Raw genomic sequence first — 23,258 nt, 5'->3', positions numbered from 1 at the left:
TCCGGAAGGCCTGTCGTCGAAAATTGTGATAAAATCGCTGAATTGGTCGAAAGAGACCGGCATAGTAGCTGCCGTAGCATCGGTCAAGAGCTGGGCATGAGCCATCAAAAATTCATTTCAATTTTTATAAAAAAACAAAAAAAATCAATAAAAATACCGGAAGACTTTTTTGACAACCCAATATGTATAATACTTAATAGATGTTTTCGCTCTGCTCTAAAATATTTTTGAAATGAGCACAGCTACTTCTATTTTGATATAATTAAAGTAATTCAAATTGAATTAAATTACAACACTTATCATCAATAGTTTTGAGTAAAAGAAGAGGATATTTTCTCACTAGCCGCATACATTGTACTTCTGCGAGAACAACGATCAAAGTTTTTCCATTAGGGTGCCCGCAGAATGAGAAATTGCGCTCGGCTAGGCTTTAAACGTCCAATCTGCGGGCATCCTAATGAAAAAACTTCAATGAATGTGATTGATGAAAGCCGTCGACAACTTTTAACCGATTTCAACAACACAGCCATTTATAGTGCTGTGTCGATCTCTTCGTCGTACCGATGCTGCGCTGACTAATTTTAATGCGTCCAAAAACACTTACATAATTGATTAAAATTATATATAAACACGTGAATTACTTTACGTGCTTAATTGATCGGAAATACTTACTTACATATAAATAAAGTTATAAATTACAAAATTTTAATGAAAACATTACCTGATGATGGAAAATACCTAGCGACATCTCCACGTTTCAAAGTGGGCAATACTTGGCCAGAATGAACTTTCAATTTCTTGGCTAGGATATTTTCAAGGCGTTTGGATGACTGTTAAATTTTGCGTTCGGATAGTATCGAAGAGGAAGAAGTTGTGGTGGTGGTGGTGGTGATGATGGTAATTGTGGTTGATGGTGGGTGGCGTTTTTATGAGTTGATGTCGAAAGAGATTCATATATGAAAATAAAAGAAAATAGTTTTGCTTTAAAAAAAAATATAAATTATTATTCAATTATAACTAATGGTCGATGAATATAATGATAGATACGTATAAGGTTCAATAAATCATACATATGTATGTATGTATATATGTATGCATCTGCATACTACCCCGATAACAGTCAGTTCGATCGATTAAACACTTTTTAACAATTATCCTTAAATGTAATATTTTATTTGGATATAAAGATATTTTTTCTTAAAACTTGGATTTCTAATTTACTGTATATATCGAAATATCTTAAAAGCCTCTTTCAATATTGACTTAAAATTTAAAACTACTCTGCCAATCCATATTAGCTGTTTCTTCCTTTTGGTCATAAATAATTTACATCTGATCGCTAAGAACATATTAGTATTATCTCTAGGAGTTTTTTAATGAAGAAATAATACTTATACCATCCCTATTAATTCAAAACTTTTAGGAATTTTCTTTTCAGTTGAGGAGATAAGTACTATGGATTATCAAATCTACTATTTTTTCGGCCGGTGAAAGTGGTCGAAAATAAGAAAATCTCATACATTAAAAATATGCAAAACACCTATCATTTATTCGCTGTTTGATTTGAGCTCGCCTGCACATAAATTTAAAAGCTCTGCCTGTTGAAATGTCACAGCAAGATTTTCATTTGATAAAACTGTCGTTTTGAGGCATTATTTCCAAAGGGCAATGAAAACAATTATATACAATATGCTCATCTAACCCTAAGAAAAAAATTTGAAGTGAATATACAAAGTAGAATGACTACATGATTTGTGTACGGAAATTTTTATTTGATAATTAATAATGACGTATTATTTCTTTCTTAATGAAATTTTCTTTTGATGATAAAAATCAGATCTAAAGCAGATTAATACATTTGTGCTTTTATGTTTAATCTTAAGCTGACCTGAACTAGTCATGTATATGTCAATGTATCCACCACGTTTTATCGGCGGTAAATACTTGGAACGATCGGAATGCAATTTTTGACGTAAAACTAGTTCCATTGTGCGCATTGTCTGCAATTGTAAAGTTTACACAATACAATATATATGTAAATACATTATACATATAAGATAATCATAAAATTATGACAAAAATACCTGTAAAATAATAAAAAAAAAAATAATAATATAATAATAATTCCATTTAACGGTATGTTAGGTGAGTAGCATTCATTACATCTTTCAATATGTGAAAACAAAAAATGAAAATATGTTGCATTTGTTTACAAACCGTTAAGCACATCTACAAAGGTCGAAATTTATTTATCGCAACTATTTTATAACAGACACAAAATTATATTTATACTCTTGCAACCTGTTGCTACAGAGTATAATAGTTTCGTGCACCTAACGGTTGTACCTATCACCTAAAACTAAGTGAGTTAGATATAGGGTTTTATATGTATACATAAATGATCAGGATGACGAGAAAAGTAGAAATCTGCGTGACTGTGTCTTTTAGTAATAATTGAGATATCTTAATGAAACCTATAAAGCGCAATAACCAAGCACTAAATTAACATATAAAACTTTAATTTGGCACAGAGCATTGCAGTAGCAAGGTGCAGATAAAAAAACTACTAAATCAATAATCAAATATGCAAGAGACATTAAATTTTACCTCCGAGATGGTATGAGTAGGCTTTATGGGAACCGGGGTAAAAATTGGACGGTATGCATGGCACCATCCACTTTTAGGTGCAATCGCATATCTCGTGATCCGACTGACCGATTTCAAGTAAATTTAGTACGTGACATTCTTCTGACATACTACAGCTACGCCAACTTATCATATAATACAATTTTCAATTCCATCTGATTCTTTTCTTTGGAGTGTACAAACCGGGAAGCTATTAATATAACGGAATGGAACTTTGCACAAATAATGCCTTTAAAATACGTTATGGCTAAAAATTGTCCAAATCCATCAAAAATATATATAAAGTCAAATCGATACTTAATGCAAAGGTTTGCCAGCATTTGTAGGAATTTTCCGGTCTTAGATCTTTGCAAGTTGTAAGAGTTTAAAAAGTTCGGTTACACTCGAATTTAGGCCTTACTTGTTTTCTTGTGTTTCTAAAACATAAGACTTAAAATCAATTATAATAATTTATATAAAACCAAAATAAATGGTTACAGCAACGGTTCTAACACGAAAAAAAATCTCCACAAAGAAAGAATCATAACACTATTGCACATGCGTCGTAGCGTTGCACCCAAGTGCTGCCCGTTTGATTCCGCACATGGTATAGTTTATTCGATTCGCTGGAGAGTAAAGCTTGACGAATCGAAGACAGCTAATATATTGAACTTAATACTCATATTAATTAAGTAAGCGTGCCACGCTTATTATCATATGGAAAATAACATTTTCACCGTTATATTTTGACGTTGACGACGGTTTTAGTAATTATTACTGTCGAAACTTTCCTGGGCATTCGCTACATAAATCATAGTTTGAACATGTCGTTTGTCTAACATATTTCTCGTTTTTGCTTTTACCACGCTTTCTTACACCTTTACGGTTCTACCAACATATTTGCATTTATTGTCTAAAATTCAACTACTTTTACTAAAAAATACGATTTGAGATAAAGTCGAACTCCTATACATATATTAGATTGATTAAGTAGGCTCATTGTTTTATAGTTTCTTTAAATTAATGTTAAAACTATGTAGGTATGTATATCTTAAATTAAAATTTAAACAAGCTGGGATATTCATACTATATACATATATTATTGGCTAAAAGAAAGCAATGTGCAAAAAAATATTTGCTTACTAGGCATCGAATCCCGGGATTACATCCTAAACTCTCAAAATACGGTAATTTCCAGATACACTATACCTCTACACTCTACTCAGTGGCTTTAAGTAGATATTTCTGTACCCGAATACTTGTTCTAAAATATAAATGAGAAAAAAGAGATACTCAACAGATGACACTTAAACCAGAACAGTTAATTTGTATGTATGTTTCAAATGATTTAATATACATTGATCATTTTCAATTTTAATACGAATATACGGTGAGCGACAAAACTAAAGCACGGAATATATGTAACTTGTCGGTATTTAACTGAATAAAATCATAAGGTAGACATTAAATGATCAGGATGTCGAGAAAAGTTGAAACTTGAATTAAGCAATAAATTAAGATATAAAGCTGTAATTTGGTACAGAGAAAACGGAATAGCAAGGAGCATCTGTGGGTAAATTTTTTTGAAAAAGTGGGCATTAACCGCCCTCTAACATATCTTCTAAACCACTTAAGTTACAGAAACCAAATTTGCTGAGAACAAAACCTTTAAGAACTTCTACCAGTGTGAAAATGGATAAAATCTCGCTCACTCCTCATTTAACGGTACTGTCAAAAACTACTAAAAGCGCGATAAGTTAATAACTAACCAGAGACATTAAATTTTGCCGCCGAGATGGCTTTAATTATAGAATATTGTGATAGTTATTTACGTACTGACTCAGTCTTTTTTTTTACTTATTCTAGTTATACATACATACATATATGTACATTTGTATGTAATTATAATCTTTGGTTTTTTGAATGTTTATACACATATGCATATAAGACAGCTATTAAAATTATCTTAACAAGCAGTTAATCTGCGTTCAGGATTCGATGCCGTTCTGTGCAATATATTATTATTCAATCATGGTTATGAATATACCTATGAACATGTACATGTGGTTAGAATAGGCATGGATATATATAATGTATGCATATGAATATCATTTTTATTTACAATAAATTGGCAGAGTAGCCGTTTAGTGGAACTCCTTTAATAATCATGCTTTTCCTAAATGTATGAATAAATGCTAATATTTAAGAAACATCATTCTAATAATTCTTGAATGTGAGCACAATCACTCACTTTCAAATTGTTCACAACAGACATGTGCATATATACTACTTGTATATATTAAGGGACCGTTTTCTCAAGGCCTCGTTAGCAACCATTTGTCAGTTAAGTTTTGGTTAACCTTACCGAAAAAAATTGTCTTGGCCAAGTTAATCAAAACTTAACTGACGAATTAATGGTAACAAGAAATTGAGAAAATTACCCTACATATGTTAATAATTTAAAAGTTTTTAAAACATGTGCATATTGTCACAAAACGGCAACTCTGAGAATTATTATTTTTCAGCTTAATCCACTATTAAAGGTTAATATATGAAATTTTATTTACATCGAAAGTCATCAGTGGTTCTTTTCCATCTTCTAAGTAATACTCAATATTTAAAGTTACAAGCCCTTGTTGAAAAATGCGTAAGGTAATCATTGTCTCCTTGTTTTCTGTGAACACACAGAAAAATCCATCCTCCATGGTCATTTGATATGCAAGTTCGACTTGTGGAAATATGTTTTCTACTTCACCGCGGACTACTTTAGCAATTTCTTGTCGTTGTTTAGTATCAGTGGTCCTTTCTGAATCCACAGAAAAATCGAAAAGAATAGTTTGAGCAGTCATCTTTATGAAAATATTAGTAGTTATTTTACTATTTTATTAATAAATTCACTCTAAAATTAGACTACACTTATTGGCAAAAAATTTCAGAGAATATGCGGTATCTGTCAAAACGAACAGTATTATTGATTTTGTTTTGATTAACTAAAACTTTCCGACACACAGCGACACCTTGCGAGTTTCCAAAAAGTTTTAAGGCTAAATCACACACAACATTGGTTTCGCTTTGCTTCAGACTTTTGCTTTGACAAATAAATTTGTCCTTCTCAAAAGCAAATTAATAATATTACAAGTGTTTCCTGAATTTAGTTTTCGAACGTAAAAATATCAATAAAGAAATTTAACTTACCTTGGAATCAAAAGTGGTAACTCTCTGTTTTAATTGAGTTATACTAAATAAATAATAAACGTTCTGTAATTGTAAGTAATTGGTATATTTTAGTGAATAAACTACGTTGAAGTTTGTTACAATAACTTATTTAAGGCACATAAGCGTTACGAATCAAAGCTTTAAAAGCAAACGCAGAAAATCAAATAGACATACTCTAAGTTTCGTCGTTATAAAATGTGATATACAATTTCTTTAATAATAATTCGAAAAAAAATATTTTGAGCATTCGCATATATTCGATATAGTTTTATATAATCTTTACAACATTTTGAAATATTCATCCAATTGTTTGTTTCTTTCATATGTACGTATGTATATGTTTATAAAACCAAAACTAATGTAAGATTTTTTTAAGATTAGACTTATTGTTGGCGACGTTTTTTGTTAATTCATGTTGATTATATTGTTGCAAATATCAATTATAATTTCGTTATTAATAAAAGAGTTTTCATCCTATAAAATCTTATAAATACCACTTGGGATATTTCACATTTTAGAATAAAGTGAATTTTAGTTTACCGCCGGTAACGTCCGAGATAAGCTTTGCAATTTGGACAGGTGTGGTGTACATCCATACAATCATCTATACAACATGGTATAAGGCAACAACCAAGCCAGCAACTGAATTTAAATAAAACACTAACTATTTAAATCTGAGAAATGTAAAGCATTTTTACATACCCTAATAGAGCTATTATAAATCCTGACAAGTAGGCGATCATGCCAGGTTCCGTTCGCGTAGTAGTTTCGATTTCGACATGACAAGAAGGACATATCATATGTGTAGCAGTTCGACCGATAGGCACAACCGTGGTTACAATTGCATTGTTGGATGATGGAACAGTAGGTGCTGCGATTGGGGTAAATGGTCCAACCGGTTTAACCCCACCAACAGCTTCCTGATAAGATGGTGGCGCCGATGGCGGAGGAACGTATGTGTATTGCGGGGGTGTTGTTCCATTTGCTTTGCTCATTTTATTGAGATTTAGTAGTTAGCTTCTAATATAAAAAAACAAATACAGAATACGTTTGATTTATATATATATGTATGTAGTATATGTATATATTCAAATATTAAAAATAATAATAATGCACAAAAGCAAAATAAAAAAAAACAAAAAAATACGAAGAAATACAAATGATGTATTTTAATATTTTTTTTTTTTTGCAAAACGGGACGAACGACGGAAAATAGACTGGATACAAATTTGCATTTTAGAACACAGAATCGATTTGTGTTTTGGATTGTTATCCAGGTACAGCTTGTATTTCAATTTATTCGGGTTTTGGGCGTCAACATATCATTCATTGTGCTCACTGACAATTCAATTTTTAGAATGTCGAGTTATATCTCTTTAGTCATCCCATCAGTGAATATCCGCAGCTTTCCAACCCCTTTCGATAAAAGACAGACCCTCACTATTATAGAAAACTTGCCAATCTTTACTATGATCATGATGTTCTGTTGTTGCAGAACTGTGTTTGACTTTCTCCAAATTTTATTAGGTCCATAATGATAATATAAAAAAATGTTTGTCTCACCGCAAAAAATAACGTCATTCCAGTAATTAGCGGGTCTGTTTAAATTGCCAATAGCAAAGACAAATCGCTTCTCAGACAGCAGAAAATCATTTTTGAAACCAAAACGGCTTTATGATTAAGCGCCAGAAAAACAGGATTCCTGAATAATTTTAGTAGTATAGATTAATTTGTAAGTACTACTTTAGTATTAAATGGGCTTTGATTTGTCCATTGTATTATCATTAAATTAATTGCACCCCAATTATATAACGCTACATGGAAAACAGTTACCATTATAATGCTCTGAAATCTATATAAATAGTCCTCTTTAGAGAGTGGATATCTAGCTACTCCCTTGACATCAATTTTTGGATTGGCAATATTGCTCATGAAGAAGAATATTGCTCATGAAAAGTTTATCGAGGTAACAATTATTATCTGTGGAAACGATTTATTGTTGAATTTTTAGACAAATTAAATTTTGGCTTGTATGTTTATGTAAATATTTACGTTTGAATGTTAAAATGATTAAGGAAAGTAGGATCGTAAATGACATTTAAACGTATGTATATCACTCAAACGTCTTATCTTTCATAGAATTAATTGTTGAAATTTAATTAATTTTCTGTAATACGTTATATGTACATACATACATATATTGTATGTGCGTATCGGAACTATACATATTAAAAAGCTCATCAACACACATAAAGAGGATGTATTCAAGTTTACACTGGCGAATGTTGGTGGTTTTTATGAGATATTCCTTTTCTGGAGTAAAATGTGCATAAAGAGAACGTATTATACGAAATATGATGGCGTTCTAACGAAACGTCTTTCTATTAATGACGTCATTGTTAAATACACTACATTTCAGCACACAATGTGTACATTCCTATGTGTGTACATTCCAATATTAGTAATAACATAAAATCGTTAACGAATGTTTATATATATAATAATCTTTTACACAATGTTTAATTCCATATACTGAACTCAATGAATATATTATTTAAAAAATATGACCAAAAGGGCTCACCACAAAATAATATTTCTTAACAACCAAAAATTACGATAGATACGAAAGTTTTGCAAAAGACAACTGAAGATGAAAGTTGGATCCACAAATGTGGATCTCAGGTATTTATATTTTGGCATTAACCCATTAATGTATGTACCTAATGACATGATAAATACTTTACGTGCTGGACTGTCTCTACCATTTGCTATCATTTTTATGATATGCAATAAATCATACCCTGTGCTTGTGTTACTTCGGACCATAGTACTTCCTCTTACTAAAAAATTTTAACTTTTTTTTCATTTCTGGTTTAAATTTTGTATGCTTTACAATCTATTCGTATTCAGTTATCACTCAAAAAACCCATTCTTTTTGGTTCAAATTTGGTAAAATTTATTTCTGAATCATAAAAACAAATTTTTTTATGTAGAGATATGGTTTTGGGCAGAAAACAATTGCAACGCTGGTTTTTCGTATTTACTTTGTGATCACCTTTAGCTTAAATTTGTCTAATATGATGTTCTTCTAAAAATAGATGCCAAATATCATATGAGAGAAGTGAAATCTCCGAGAGAAATTTTAATAAATTGTTAAAAAATTATAGTGTTCCTTCATTCAATGTGTAATGGAAAGAGTTCTAGTTTGTGGTTATTGCGATCATATTGCGATTAGTTTATTGCTTTCTCACATTGAATTCGTTTAATATATGTAATGAGTGAGCTCCACCTTGTTTGTTTCTAACGCAATTACATTATTCATTCGTCTTGTTGGATCGGAATATCTGAGATGGTTTTTTAATTAACGAAACGGAGAACTTCTGTACATACATACATATATCCATAAGTGAACAAATAGCTCTTATTTTTTTGAAACCCTAAAAGGTATTCACAGAAAACACTGTTTTAAAGAAGTTGGTGTATTTAGAAATATAGAAATCATTTGACAAAAACGTTAAAAGTGAACACACTCTTGGTATATTACTTGTGTATAAACCATATATATTGTACCATTTTAATAAGCAGTATTGTCGACTGAACATCTGCTACACCAAAAGATAAGCAGTTCGCTTGAATCGCAAATATTTAAACACGGAGGCGAAATATGTGCATGTATTAGCACAGATTTTTAGTAAGCAACTTACGTCATCGCTATTCGTTTTCGTTTTAAGCGTTCTTGAAAATATTTGTTATATATATTATTTATTTTAGATTCTGCTGCAAAAGAGCGAGCACAATTTGCTGAATCGTATCAAATCCATTTAAATACAAGGGTGCAAAATTTATAAGCAGAATGATTCACGTTGGCGAGAATTCTTGGAATCTTCGGATTTTTATCACAGACTTGCGAATTGAAAAAACTTTACGAGTACGGGGCGATCAGCATATTGGTGGTATTATGCTGCAATTAGTTGAGCCCGAAAATCCAAAGGATTGGTCAGACCATGCCCTCTGGTGGCCTGCAAAAAATGTATGGTTGACAAGAACTCGATCAACATTAGATCAAGTAGGTGTACAAGCGGATTGCGTACTCCATTTTACCCCAATGCACAAAACTCTCCGAGTGCAATTACCGGATCTACGATACTTGGATTGTAGAGTGGATTTTTCTACTAAGACATTTGCGTCAATAGTAAATTTGTGTAAAGGGCTTGATATTCGATATCCTGAAGAATTATCCTTCTGTAAGCCTATTGAACCCGATCATCTTAAAAAAAATTTTTCGAAATTACCTCAAAAGGCAATACCTGTAGCAGACTCTGATGGAACAACGTTTATCCAACCAGCTGCAGACACAAATTCTTTTATTCCCATCAATTCAACATACAATGGAAGCAATGGAAGTTTGGATAAACAACAAAATGAAAATTTTTTGTGTGCTCCCGTATCCCCGTATGCTTCAACACCTCGACGAGGCCCAAGTGGAACTGCTCCAAGTACTCCAATCAGCTCTCCAACAGGAACTTGGAAGCAAAGTAACAATGGTTACACAACTATTGATTCATCTTCTAGTCTTGGTGACATTCAAGAGAATTTGGCATGCTCACCCAGATCTCCAAGCCCAGATGTACGCGCAAGGCTTTTACGCCCACGGACTTTAATAGAAAAAGCACGAATGAATGTTGGATGGTTAGATTCTTCTCTCTCAATAATGGAACAGGGTATTCGCGAATATGAGACCTTATGTTTACGTTTTAAGTATTATACATTTTTCGACATCAACCCGAAATACGATCAAGTGCGAATAAATCAATTATATGAACAAGCCAAATGGTCGATTTTAAATGAAGAAATTGAATGTACTGAAGAGGAGTCACTAATGTTTGCAGCTCTTCAGTTTCAAATAAATTTCCAAGCGGATTCACATTCGTCTAAATTAGATGTCGTAGATTCAGGCAATGGAGAGAATGGAACATACGATGACATTGATTCCGCACTTAATGAACTGCAAATTACATTAGAAGGCCCGAATGCTACTACAGAAGTTAACAACATTACAAAAATTCCAGAATTATCAGACTACTTGAAATTCCTGAAACCTCGTAAATTTACACTAAAAGGTTATAAAAGATATTTTTTTGCATATCGAGATCTTCATCTTCATTTGTATAAAACGGCTGATGACTCTCGCCGCAGTGCTCCGGAGTTGACTATAAACTTGCGTGGATGTGAAGTAACTCCCGATGTAAATTTGGCTCAAGGAAAATTTTCCATTAAATTAGAAGTGTCGCCAGAAGGTCATACCGGTCCAAATAGCGAAGTGTGGATACGCTGTGACACAGAAGAACAGTATGCAAGATGGATGGCCGCTTGTCGGTTAGCATCAAAAGGTCGTTCTCTTGCTGATAGTTCATATGAAAGTGAAGTGGCAAGCATTCGATCATTTCTAAGTATGCAGAAACCAGTACAGGGAATTGCTGTTAATGTTGACCCACGAAGCATTGATGCAAATGACTATTTATCTCCGAGAATGTTGCGCAAAGCATCTGGAAAAGCAGGTCAACGGATTTTAGAAGCTCATGCAAATGTACGAAAGCTGTCGTTAATAGAAGCAAAGCTTAAATACATAGAGGCCTGGCAATCCTTGCCTGATTTCGGAGTTACATTGTTTGTTATTAAATTTGATGGACACAAAAAGGAAGAACTTCTTGGGGTTGCACATAATAGAATCATGCGGATGGACCTCAACACTGGTGATCATATTAAAACATGGCGCTACAACACAATGAAAGCCTGGAATGTGAACTGGGGTATTAAATGTATGATGATCCAATTTCATGATGAAACCGTTGTATTCTCATGTCAGTCAGCCGATTGCAAAGTTGTCCACGAATTTATTGGTGGATATATATTTATGTCAATGCGGTCGAAAGAAAATAACCAAACTTTAAATGAAGAACTTTTCCATAAACTAACCGGGGGATGGGCATAAAATAAATATGCAGTCTTCGTCCAGTATTTCGTATGCTTGATACTCATACATAACAAAAATTTCATAGTCCATTAAAAAGGGACTCTAAATACTTATTCATTATATTACGGTTGTTTTTTAATGCCATGCAAAACATATTTTAATGGAATAATTTATAAAATATAATTTAATTTTTAACAAGTAAGTGGTCAATAAATTACAAATTTTTAAAAAGAAATTATTATATTCATACATACGTATGTATGGTCAATAATTTTAATATCTACATACGTACGTATGTATGTACAATACATATGTATAACCATGATATCATTTCATTCGTTATACTGGATTGAACTGCATTTAATCAAGAAAAGCCTGTCTGAAACGTTCAAAATTATTAGAAAGTAAGACATTAAGCCAAACTAAATACACTAGATATTTTTAATGTTCTTTCTGATGTACCTTAAATTTATTTCTGATATAAAGGTATTATCCATTTTTATAACGATACTATTAACGTTTTTACCAGTTCTAACAAATTATACTATTCTGCAAAATGTGTAAAGAAAAGTATGTATTTATATATTTTTCTAATTATCTACAAAAAAGTATATAAACTGTTAAATGTACTAAATATTTTTAAGTTTTATTCTAATTAACAATTCTATTATTAACACTACGGTGCCTTATTCTCCAGTAGCCTAACGTCAGATATTACAACTTATTTCTTAATAGAAGGCTACTGCTAACCAATCTCCCATACAAATAATATTAAAATTTACTATATATAAAAGTTTCTTTTATATATGCAATTACGTTGTGTCCAAATAACGGAACTGAAATATTTCTTTGCCGAATTATGCAGTCGTTTTGAAGTGTTTAGCTAGAAAATAGTAAATGTAAGTAATTGGTTATAAACATGACCGTCTGGCCGAACTTTTATATATTAACTCCAAATTCAGACTAAAATATACAATAAATGTTATTAAAGAAAATTGACGTCCAATAACAAACAAAAATCCAACCTATAGGAATTCAGTTCATAAATCTAATTAACAGTACAGCTATCTATTTGGGAACAAAATAATATAGCGTGGTATATAGTTAAAATACAAAACAATAGCTTAATAATAAACATTAATATGCTTTGGACTTTAACGTAAAAATAGCGACAATAAAAATACTTTTACAGTTTTTACTGCTGGATGTTTAGAGAAAAATGTTTGAATCTGAATAAATATTAAACATTACAAACAAATACCAAGTAAAAATAAGTTATGTACTATTTATGTTTATTTAATACCAATTTGTGCATTAACAAATAAATAATTATAAAATCATATAATCTGTTAATGTTTTCCTGAAAGCAATCAGACATTAGGGGGAAAAAGTAAAATTAGTACTCGATTGGATATACATAAAAAGTATATACGGCTGTATGTGTGTGTAATTTCATAAATTGATGTATGATTTTCAATCCAACTGCATTTTGGCGGAAAGTTTGAAATCCAACAAAAACTGTTCTAGCTCCTAGGTACCGAAAAACTTGACCCCAATATCTTTTTACCCGCAAATATCGGGCGAAAACTTGACCTAGCCCCCATATACAAACATTTCACATCCGGTTGACTCTACTTCATATGATTGGTGATTGTATATGAGGTACCTTTATGAAACCCAGGGCAGGTTTTATGTGGCATGTGGCATTTTAATGGTAGGTGGTATTGACAAATAAAGATAAAATCTGGTAGTTACTACCCAAAACTAATGACTTTCGTTTTTCTAACAAAAGGTTTATCGACCATGTCGGTAAGTGTATTGTGTTGGTTAATACTCCTCCTTGGGGGCATCATTTGTGGATTTTGTTTGGATAGTTTCACTATCTACTACCGATTCCTCTAACCTGTTTTTAAACATTAAGTTTATCCTCTTCCAGACTGGGACTGCGATGCGTTTCTTATGTAGGGCTCTGTCGACCGCCTCGAAGGAGGTGTTGTCGAAATCAGAAAAAAAACTACATATGTACATATTTGTGAGGTCAACTCTTGCTGCAAATACGGTTGGAACCGATTTAGCTTTTTTATATTCATCACCAAGGCAAAAACATGCCCTCGGATTTTTATTTGACGAATAAGTATGGGGTTCCATTTTGAATACATATCTGTCTAAGGTAGGTAATATACTTTCAACGGCAACAAAGATAGCTGAGATGGTCCCTATATATGTACATATAAGTATGTATGTTTTAAGGTTTGCTTCGATTTATGTTCATAACATAAGTCTACCAAAAACTGCCTGTGTGATTCTATGATCGAATATGGATCCTAACCATCAATAAGACATTTTAGAAGCCAAAATCACACCAAAGTTATAATACCAATTCCAGCTTGTGAAGGGTATATAATAAAATGAGTTTAAGGAGAACTGTCGTCAGCTGTGCGTAAATTTCAATAATCAGCTGATATTTTTGGTTACTCGATTTCAGCGTTACGAAAATGGTTTATGGATTTTCGTTTCTTTATTAAAAAGTTTAACACTATTTATGGGTCATTTCTAAGGTAGCAAATATTTAAAGGCAACACCTGAATAACTTAGGAAATAAATACTATTTGGTTAAAATTATCAATTCCTTGAACATATGTCTGGAGTACGCTAAAAAAATAACAATGACCCTAACTTTAAATATTTAATGATTCAATGTGAAGTGGGTACGAAAGAATTAAAAAGAAATCGGATTTCGCGTTTCTAAATAATTTTAAAATAATGGATTTTTGACAGTTATGTATTAAATCGAATATTTTAATTCAGATACTACGTGCAAAATAAATATACATAAAGGTTGGTAGTGTTTGCATAAAGTTATAAGTGTAACTTGCTAATATTGTAAAATAATAAACAATTATAATTACAGATACATCACACTATGGTGCCTCAATCATATAAACATTGGAAGAAATGCTTGTACGAAAATGCTGAGTATGACGATAATTACACAGATCCCAGCTTCCTAAAAGACTTGAAAACGAATTTAAATGTTCGCTTTTTCACTTTCGAGGAAGCTCTTAAAGGCATCACTAGGCTAAATAATCAAATTTCGTGTATAACCGCTTTTTTGGTTATTTTCTATTTGCTTTACAGCGAGAGTGTTACCCCACTCAATGTTTTATTAGTCACTGGACTAATTACTTCAGTTGGATACATCTTTTACCGTGGACAAAAGCTTTTTACACTTCAATACCTTCTGGAGGACTCAAAAACTCTACTGACGGTATTGGTCTTTGGATATCTTTTTGCGCCTTTACTACATCGTCTAACGAATGCTATAAGCACTGACACAATATTTTCAATGACATTCTTTGTCCTGCTGCTCAATCTAATATTTTTTGATTATGGATTATCAGCTGCAATGGTTTCAAAGGCGCTATCATTGAATGCTGCTATATTTGCATCAATTTGTTTGGCGTCTCGGCTTTCTACTGCTTTCCATGCGTTTGTTTTGCTTGTAGAAGCGTCTGTCTTTTTTGTACTTTATCCTATTTTCACATCTTTATACTGGCGATGGTACCTTTTGTTGCCTACTTATATGGTTTGTTGTTTTATGCTGTACAATATTTCCATTAATATTCTTATTATTTATGCCACCTTAACGGGATTTATTAACATTATATGCCCATATATATTTGTGACACAACAACAATATAAGCAAAACATTCATGGACCATGGGATGAAGCGATAGTAGAGGAAAACTCGGAGAATGTCATTAGTGATAAATAATCAGGGGTATTATTTAATTATGTGTGCATATGTATGATTTAATAAAAAATGATTGTTTTTAGTCCCATTATAACACTGTTTTTTATTAACTAAAACGGAAAACATTGAAAGAAATGTCATTGCAGATTATATTTAAATAGAAGGAAGAATTCTGTGAAACGCCGAGTTGTCTAATTCAATAGTTCCATGAATCTATTGGTTTTGGCGTGTTCGCCGAGCCCTATCAGTCTTTATCTAGGTAAAAGTGTCAATAGTTGAGGAATTGTAGTCGCTAATATTTGTCATATTGAAGCTATTTGGTTGATGTGATCTTGTTAAAGAGATAGTACGTTGGTTGATACAAATTACAGATTTGAATGTTGAGATGGAGCCGATGTCCAACATGGCGGAATTGCACATTTTTATTTAACCACACAATGTCCAATACAAAAATTGCAAAATACATATCACAACCTAAATGAAACATAATGATAATCAAGAATAATAAGAAGATTCGCATATGCAATGCTGAGAAATATGAAAATTTATTGCAAATACTACTCATGTTCGTATATCAATGTTTAAAGTAAAAATGTCACAAAAAGTGAAAGATATTTTATTTCTTATATCTAAAATTTACATATTACATATGTATACATGTAAAATTATGAAAATAAAAAAGATCTACATTTCTTCAGTTTGAACAAACAATTGTCAAAAAGAAGAAATGCATCTAAATTGTTCTTTTAATTTTAAAATTACAATCTAATATAACGAATACTTAGTCGCTAAAGTACTGAAAAAAATTATAATTTTACTACTAAATTTAGATGAATACCCTACTAACATTCACTAACTTTTACTATTATATTTTTGTCTATCGAACCAGTATCATGGTAACTTGATGCTTTTGTTGATAGTTATGTTATTAATGATTTATAACATCATATTTCTTGATTCAATGCAATTCTGAATTTTTTATCAATCTTTGGTTGGATTCTTATCTATTCAGATTTTCAACCATTAATTATACCTGTAGCGAAGTTGTAATAAAAATGGATAATACAAATTTTTTTTTTGTGCGTTTGGGATTTTTTTTCATTTCGTTACTTTTGTCACATGTATGAGAGGTAAAGGTGTCACACTACATCTCCATTAGTCGTACGCCCAGACTCCGAATTTCCATTATGCACCGATGCACCAGCTAAACATTCCAAAAGTGAGGAGCCTATAATAAATCAAGTCCAGCCGAATTGAAAAGGAAATGTGTTAATGTGAAAGAAATTATGTATAAAAAATAATAGCAAAATTAATGAACGAATTGTGTACCTGCTTCAACATCATTCGGATTTTTGGACGAGTTCCTTTGGCGACATGCATAAGGGGAATTTGTCGGCGAGGGCACCTGATTCTACCAAGAAAATAAGAATTACATTATAAGGTTAAGCTTTGGATAAGTATTATTAACTTGTGTTTTCAGTACTTACTAATTTGCTATTATTTTGACAACAAGTTGCTTTAACACATCCTTCGGCTGTACTTGGACAATCTAGTGCGCAATCAGAGCCACTCATATTTAGACTAGATGTACCGTCAGACATGTTACAACCTTCGATTTCAACAAATTCCGGTTGGATTGTGGTAGAGTGTATGCCTTCATTGTGGAAAAATTCTTTAACTTTTTCAGCAATTTTCATGTATTCCGAAAGGTTCCGACATCTATTAATGAATATATAAAAAAAAATATTTCCAAAATTAGCAAGATTAAAGCCATAACATGTGTACTCATATACATTAGTTACCTTATATGCGCTGAAGCGATTATGCGATCTCCAGCCAATTGCCAAACATGAAATTCGTGAACGGCCAAGACTCCGTCAACCTTTTCTAAAAGACGCTTTTGAATGGCATCGACCTACATTAACCAATAACAAATAAATATAGTTTCAATCAGCAATTTATAAGACAGTCGGTTCTATGATATCGGAATTGACCCGGATTTTATCCGGTCAAGAGTTGTCATTTCGACGATCTAACCCTGTTTGGATCTGCAAGTAACATTTTTATACTGTCACCGCCACCCTATTCATAAACTATGCAGACTGAATTTAAACAATTCACGATGCAATTAGAATTCTGACAGGAAACCACCCTACAATTTTAGGAGTCACATTCGACAGTCTACACACTCATGTACTCCACACACAACCGCGATGTTCGCAAAAGTACAGTCACCAATGGGTCCTCGCACGAAACTAATCACTTCTTTGCCCCTTAAAACCAGCTTACTTAACCCTTCTCCTTTAGTCCGAACCTTTCGAAACAACTCGTTTCTTGGGTTTCCCGTTAAGTTACAGCTATCATGTTACTTTACCCAAACAGGGTCTAGATACTCGCTACAACTAATACAAAAAAATCAAAGATTAGATCCAATCGATTACCTGAATATGAGTTGGAACAGTTTGCAGCAATATTAACGCAGATTCACGTAGAAGGGGCCAAACAGAATGTAAAATTAAGCAAACTAACACAATTGAAAGAGCAGGATCCATATAATATCGATATTTCCAGTCTGTTAACCATACCACCTAAACATACAAATGAAAGTAAAAAAAGTTTTTCATAATACGTTTCTATGTACTTATATGCAAATTGTGTACATACCAAAGCGCTTATCACAACAATAATGCTACCCAAAGCATCACTTAATACATGTAAAAATGCACCTCTCATATTCATGTGGCCTGCATCATGACTATGTCCATGGTTCAACTTCTTAACCGGTTTTTTCTTAAAGTAAAATATATATTTTTATATTTTATTCTGTTTTATTATATATTCAAAAAAATACCTCTTTTTCATAAGCAAATTCAGCTTCGCCCTCGCCCTCGCCATCATCGATATTAGCCAGTTCGGTAAGTCTGCTGTGATTTCTAGTAAGGCCTCCCCCGTGTGAATGTCCATGGTGACCGCCGTGTTCTAATATTGAACAATTGGATATAAATATGTATTTTTTGCAACAATTAAACACTCTATCTTTTTTCACGCCTATAATCTGTTTATATCGTTTTTTATTTATAACGTTTCAGCAACAATAAAAAGTAAATTAGTTTTATTTTTAGTTATGTGAATTCATAACTTGTTGAGACAGATGACGTTACAAAAAGCAGATTGAGAGTAGTTTTGAATTTTTACACACCACAATTTTACTCACCATAAAGCAAACATAATCCTATCACATTTACCAACAATCCTAGACAGCCTACTATAACTAATAGTTTCGGTTCGTGAATTTCCTCTTCTTCTATAAATCTATGAGATTATAGACATATTAACTGGATGTATGGTGTATTTAACGTTCATATTTTACCTTTTACAAGCTTCTATGGTAATGCTAAAGCACAAAGCAACTAAAAACACTGCATTAACCAGAGCACCCAACACTTCTGCTCGCGCCCAACCAAACGTATTTTTGGACCACTTTTTCGGGGACATCTGAATGAATATGGATAAGTCAAGAATTTTGAATTTCAATATGTATATATGTACATGGGTAAGTAAATATACAAAAGTTACGTACTTTGACCGATAGGAATGATATGACAAGGGCAGCTATGTCACCTAACATATGAAAACTATCTGCTACCAGGGCCATTGAATTTGTCACATAGCCCACCACGATTTCCACGAAGAAGAAAAACGCAGTCAGCCACATCATTGAAAGTAAACGACATTTTTTTCCTGTATATTTAGACATTTTTTGAGGCTAAAAAAGATAGATAGAATTTATTCAAAACGTTTAAAATGACATGTACAATAAAACATATATAATAAATATCTAGTCAAAAACAAAGGTCCAAAAATAGTGTATGCATACCTGATTAAGGCAGCGTGGGTATATATACACATATATTCCTTTATCTTTATAATTTTAGAAAAGCCTAAAAATTAGGCCGTGCACGTACGTTTACTTAAAAATTCATTAAATATTATTGTTCATGTGAATACTTGTTCTCATATGTCGCCGAACCAGACGTACATATGTAGAGATATTCTAAGCAAACTAGCTTGTAGTAACCCAATAACTATTATCATAAGTATTTACAAACATAACCTAGTTACCTTCCAAAATATGTGCATATGTATATATACATATATATATATTAACATGCAAAGGAAAGGAAATATATTAATAAATATACATATGCTCGAATGGTATAATATAAATATTATATTTTTTTATTTATGACTATGGGTTACACTATTTAGTACTTAAGGTATTAAACTTTCAGTTTCAGTAGGTAGCCAACTCAAATATTTATCAAGAGCCGTCAACATGTTAAATGACATCTTTATTGTTCCAGTGCAATTATTGCTACTTTTTATTCAACCATTAACTTTATCACGTGTTTATAGTTGAGGTGAGTAGCATTAATAGTTTCAGCAATTTTTCATTTTATTAATATCAAATATAAATGTGATATAAAATGCGATAGAGTAAAATTTTTCCGTACTTAAACGTTTACTTTGTTTTTTGAGAATTATAAATTAAGGTAAAAACTACTTATACATTTTTAATGTCCAATGCACGCAAATGCTCTTAAAAATACTCAAAATTGCATTACACTCGAAATATTAGATTTGTTTTTATATCATTAATAAATATGGGCCATACGGGCATTTATTTACATTTGATAGTATACATATATGTATTTACAAATGTGTGTATGCTTGTATATTAGAAATGCTTGTAAATAAAGATATGTATGCACAATATGCACATCACGGATTTTGCCACAAAGTTACAAATAGAATATCAGTTAGAGATTAAAATTTATTTTATAACGTTGACATCGACTTACAGTAGAGATAAAATATTTAACATGGCAGTATTCGCTTGTCAATGTTATCTGTTTTCGCCAAGTGACAAAAAGATGATATCGCTTTACAAATTATTGAATATATTTTTGAAAAAATCATAAATAATTAACAAACTTGTCAGTTTAAAACTCGGATAGGAGACGTGTTTTAGTTACATAAATACATATCAAAGGAAATTATATAAAAAAAATAGAATTAAAATACAAGGCTGACTAATTTATATGTTATATCTAAATATGAATTATTAGATTGCCAGATTGGCCCTGGCAACTAGGGAGTGTTAATCATCTCATCATTTAATATATCGTCTGTCAAAGGGATATTTTTTTATAGTTGATTGATTTCGATATATGAATTTATACATACTTACATTCGATTTCAAATATTGGTTTACAGACGTACATATGTAAGTACCATACAATTGCATTGGTATCACTTAAAGCCTTACACAATTGTATCTTAACTTGTAACTTATATTATGTAATTAATAAGATAATTTAAATCACGTTTTCGTTTTTTTACGCTAAAACTAGCATTCATAGATATCTCAAGCATGATCACACAACTATCAAAAGCAGATAGAATAAAAAAAGTATTTTCATATTTATAAATACTGCGTATGAAATACTTATTGAATCCTAAAATCTTCTGAATAAAATTATGTAGATTATAAATAAAGTGCATTTTCATATTGATATGATTTTTCTTGCTGCAAACTTTATGTGACTTTTTAAGTAAGTTAACAATTAAATTACTTAATATGACACGATTCCGATTTTTTTGACGTAGCATCTGATGGTAAGATGGAAGAGGTTTTCCAGATTAATATATATATATATGTATGTATATGAATATACCCGTCTCAGGTTTATAGTTTTTTTTTTCATATCTCAAAAATGTTTTGAGTTATATCCGTTAAAGGGTAGCTGCGATCGTAATGAAATTTTTTTTTGACACTTCTGTGTACAGTTCTACATACATTAATCTATCGTATTATAAATTTCGAGTAAAATTCAGATTATCTCCTACTTTAGCCAATATGTTTATACTCTTGCAACATAGCAATAGTTTTGTTCACCTAACGGTTTACGTATCACATAAAATTAAACGAGCTAGATATACGGTTAGCGATAAATCATTAACTAAATTCGCCAGAGACATGATACAACAGAGCTTTACATATCTCGGGATCCGTTTGACCGATTTCAACCAAATCTGGAAAATGGCATTCCTATGTTTTTTATGAATATGTCCGCACCTACTTCCCATATAACTCAATTTCAAATTTCACCTCATTCTTTCCTTTCGAGTGTACAAGAACCAATTAATATAACTTTTCTTGATAGTAGTATGTCTGTGTGCTACAAAATAGTTGACTTTATAACCGCATATATCGTCCAATATGTAAGTTATTTTAATAAAATTGAGAAAACGTGTTTTTCTTATAACGGCGATAGTTGTGCTTAGATTAAAAAAATCGAAATAAAACTGGTCTAGACCATATATAACTAGCAGGCCAAATGTACCTGACTATACTTTCCTCCCATTCAAATAACAACAGTATGTAATTTTCATTTATACCCGAACTTAGCTCTTCCTTACTTGTTTATTTTTAGGTTTCATTCAAAGAAAAGCCCGTAATCAATACAGCAGTGTAGGCCCAATTTTTAGCGCGGTCGGAGAAATCGCATAACTCAATCAATTCAATTTGATTGGGTATTCTTTAAGCATGTATGAATATACCCTGAAAATTTCAGACCATTCGATACAGTTCGCTTTGTTTCAAATTCCCAAAAATGGACATTTTCTTGGGTGTCACAAAATATGTGCCCTTCTTGTTATTCTAGCAACAGAAGTCATTCCTCAAGTTATTTCGGGGAATTGTGCAGAGTTGACAGTACCTGGACGGATAAATATCCGGGTCCTTTCAATTACTTATACCCGACTCTGGTGGGCAAGAATAAGCCCTTAAATATCATCGTTTTCAAGTTAACCACAACGTCTCAGGCCTACATAGTATGTCACAGTATTCTGCCAAAGATTGCCTCATTTTCTTGATAATGTAATTTTTTGTTACAATAATATTACATCACATTGATAATAATATGTGAGAGTTTCAAAACAACTATCGTTGGAATGTACACATTTTTCATCCACAGAGTTTTTTATGACTGCACGTTATAAATATTACTCCAATGTTGAAATGCAGCAGTGTAGGGAGCAAGTCAACGAATTATTAGGTGGTTAATTTGATAAAACGAAATTATACTATACCAAATGAAGTTATTGAAAACGAGCTATAGGTGGACGAAATAATATAGTGATTCAAACTTACATTTAATTAATTACATACGTTAAATTATGTACAAAAGTTGCAGCTTCAGACTAAACTAAATTAAATAATTTAAAAAAATAAACTTTACTAACATTATAACACAAATTCCACCTTTTGTCGTTCCAGTTATAGATTGGCAATTCGTCACTTTCGTTTTTCGTTGGTAATAATTTCACTTAGTATTCATTACTTGTCGCTTTCAAACACAAATAAATGCATGATATTAAGAAATATTTGACCGTCACTATGCAAAAAAGCTAAGTACTTTAGGACAAATAAATACCTGTCAATAATAATGGGATGTCAAGTAACTCATAAATGTCAAAATCATCCGATTCAACATTCCTAGTTAGTGTTGCCGGAGCAACCAACTTTATGAGCTGTGTAATTCACTTAGTTCAGTTAATTTAAAATTTAGGAGAGAAATAGTTTGGTAATAAAAATTAATAATAACCTGATGAGAAATATAAGTA

The 23,258-nt window shown here is 31.7% G+C and overlaps 5 protein-coding genes across 9 annotated transcripts; 2 read left to right on the top strand and 3 right to left on the bottom strand.

The window, feature by feature from the left end:
* Nucleotides 1-721: 721 nt before the first annotated feature.
* LOC105231348 (uncharacterized) lies at nt 722-5,604 on the bottom strand. The gene is made up of 3 exons (XM_049461594.1): nt 5,193-5,604; nt 1,889-2,000; nt 722-830 (listed from the first exon to the last, which is right to left on the bottom strand). Exons 1-3 carry the CDS (start codon nt 5,472-5,474, stop codon nt 814-816), a joined length of 411 nt encoding a protein of 136 aa, XP_049317551.1. The 5' UTR covers nt 5,475-5,604; the 3' UTR covers nt 722-813.
* Nucleotides 5,605-5,881: 277 nt separating this feature from the next.
* Nucleotides 5,882-8,541, bottom strand: LOC105231349 (LITAF domain-containing protein). Of its 2 annotated transcripts, none has more exons than XM_011212618.4 (3): nt 8,423-8,541; nt 6,544-6,861; nt 5,882-6,483 (listed from the first exon to the last, which is right to left on the bottom strand). In XM_011212618.4, the coding sequence occupies exons 2-3, from the start codon at nt 6,834-6,836 to the stop codon at nt 6,378-6,380; spliced, it is 399 nt and encodes a 132-aa protein (XP_011210920.1). In that variant the 5' UTR covers nt 6,837-6,861; nt 8,423-8,541; the 3' UTR covers nt 5,882-6,377. The 2 variants fall into 2 exon arrangements, with proteins under 2 accessions (XP_011210920.1, XP_011210921.1); XM_011212619.4 differs by having other exon boundaries at nt 6,544-6,858; nt 8,423-8,502.
* A 388-nt stretch (nt 8,542-8,929) lies between these two features.
* LOC105231350 (unc-112-related protein) lies at nt 8,930-13,160 on the top strand. Of its 2 annotated transcripts, none has more exons than XM_011212622.4 (2): nt 8,930-9,532; nt 9,613-13,160. In XM_011212622.4, the coding sequence occupies exon 2, from the start codon at nt 9,695-9,697 to the stop codon at nt 11,831-11,833; it is 2,139 nt and encodes a 712-aa protein (XP_011210924.1). In that variant the 5' UTR covers nt 8,930-9,532; nt 9,613-9,694; the 3' UTR covers nt 11,834-13,160. The 2 variants fall into 2 exon arrangements, with proteins under 2 accessions (XP_011210924.1, XP_011210925.1); XM_011212623.4 differs by having other exon boundaries at nt 8,940-9,285.
* A 1,117-nt stretch (nt 13,161-14,277) lies between these two features.
* On the top strand, nt 14,278-15,663 carry LOC105231351 (phosphatidylinositol N-acetylglucosaminyltransferase subunit C). Its single transcript, XM_011212624.4, has 2 exons — nt 14,278-14,653; nt 14,727-15,663. Exon 2 carries the CDS (start codon nt 14,739-14,741, stop codon nt 15,588-15,590), a length of 852 nt encoding a protein of 283 aa, XP_011210926.2. The 5' UTR covers nt 14,278-14,653; nt 14,727-14,738; the 3' UTR covers nt 15,591-15,663.
* A 506-nt stretch (nt 15,664-16,169) lies between these two features.
* On the bottom strand, nt 16,170-23,068 carry LOC105231352 (zinc transporter 1). Of its 3 annotated transcripts, none has more exons than XM_011212625.4 (11): nt 22,878-23,068; nt 19,150-19,335; nt 18,940-19,064; nt 18,784-18,881; nt 18,421-18,548; nt 18,234-18,359; nt 18,011-18,157; nt 17,372-17,484; nt 17,057-17,288; nt 16,899-16,980; nt 16,170-16,797 (listed from the first exon to the last, which is right to left on the bottom strand). In XM_011212625.4, exons 2-11 carry the CDS (start codon nt 19,324-19,326, stop codon nt 16,709-16,711), a joined length of 1,317 nt encoding a protein of 438 aa, XP_011210927.1. In that variant the 5' UTR covers nt 19,327-19,335; nt 22,878-23,068; the 3' UTR covers nt 16,170-16,708. The 3 variants fall into 3 exon arrangements, with proteins under 3 accessions (XP_011210927.1, XP_011210928.1, XP_029408366.1); XM_011212626.4 differs by having other exon boundaries at nt 22,897-23,066; XM_029552506.2 differs by lacking the exon at nt 22,878-23,068 and adding an exon at nt 19,447-20,193.
* Between the last annotated feature and the right edge of the window lie 190 nt (nt 23,069-23,258).

Source organism: Bactrocera dorsalis, unplaced genomic scaffold, assembly GCF_023373825.1.
Source record: "Bactrocera dorsalis isolate Fly_Bdor unplaced genomic scaffold, ASM2337382v1 BdCtg058, whole genome shotgun sequence".
NCBI classification, from domain to species: domain Eukaryota; kingdom Metazoa; phylum Arthropoda; class Insecta; order Diptera; family Tephritidae; genus Bactrocera; species Bactrocera dorsalis.
This window is presented reverse-complemented; position numbering and strand designations above follow the sequence as displayed.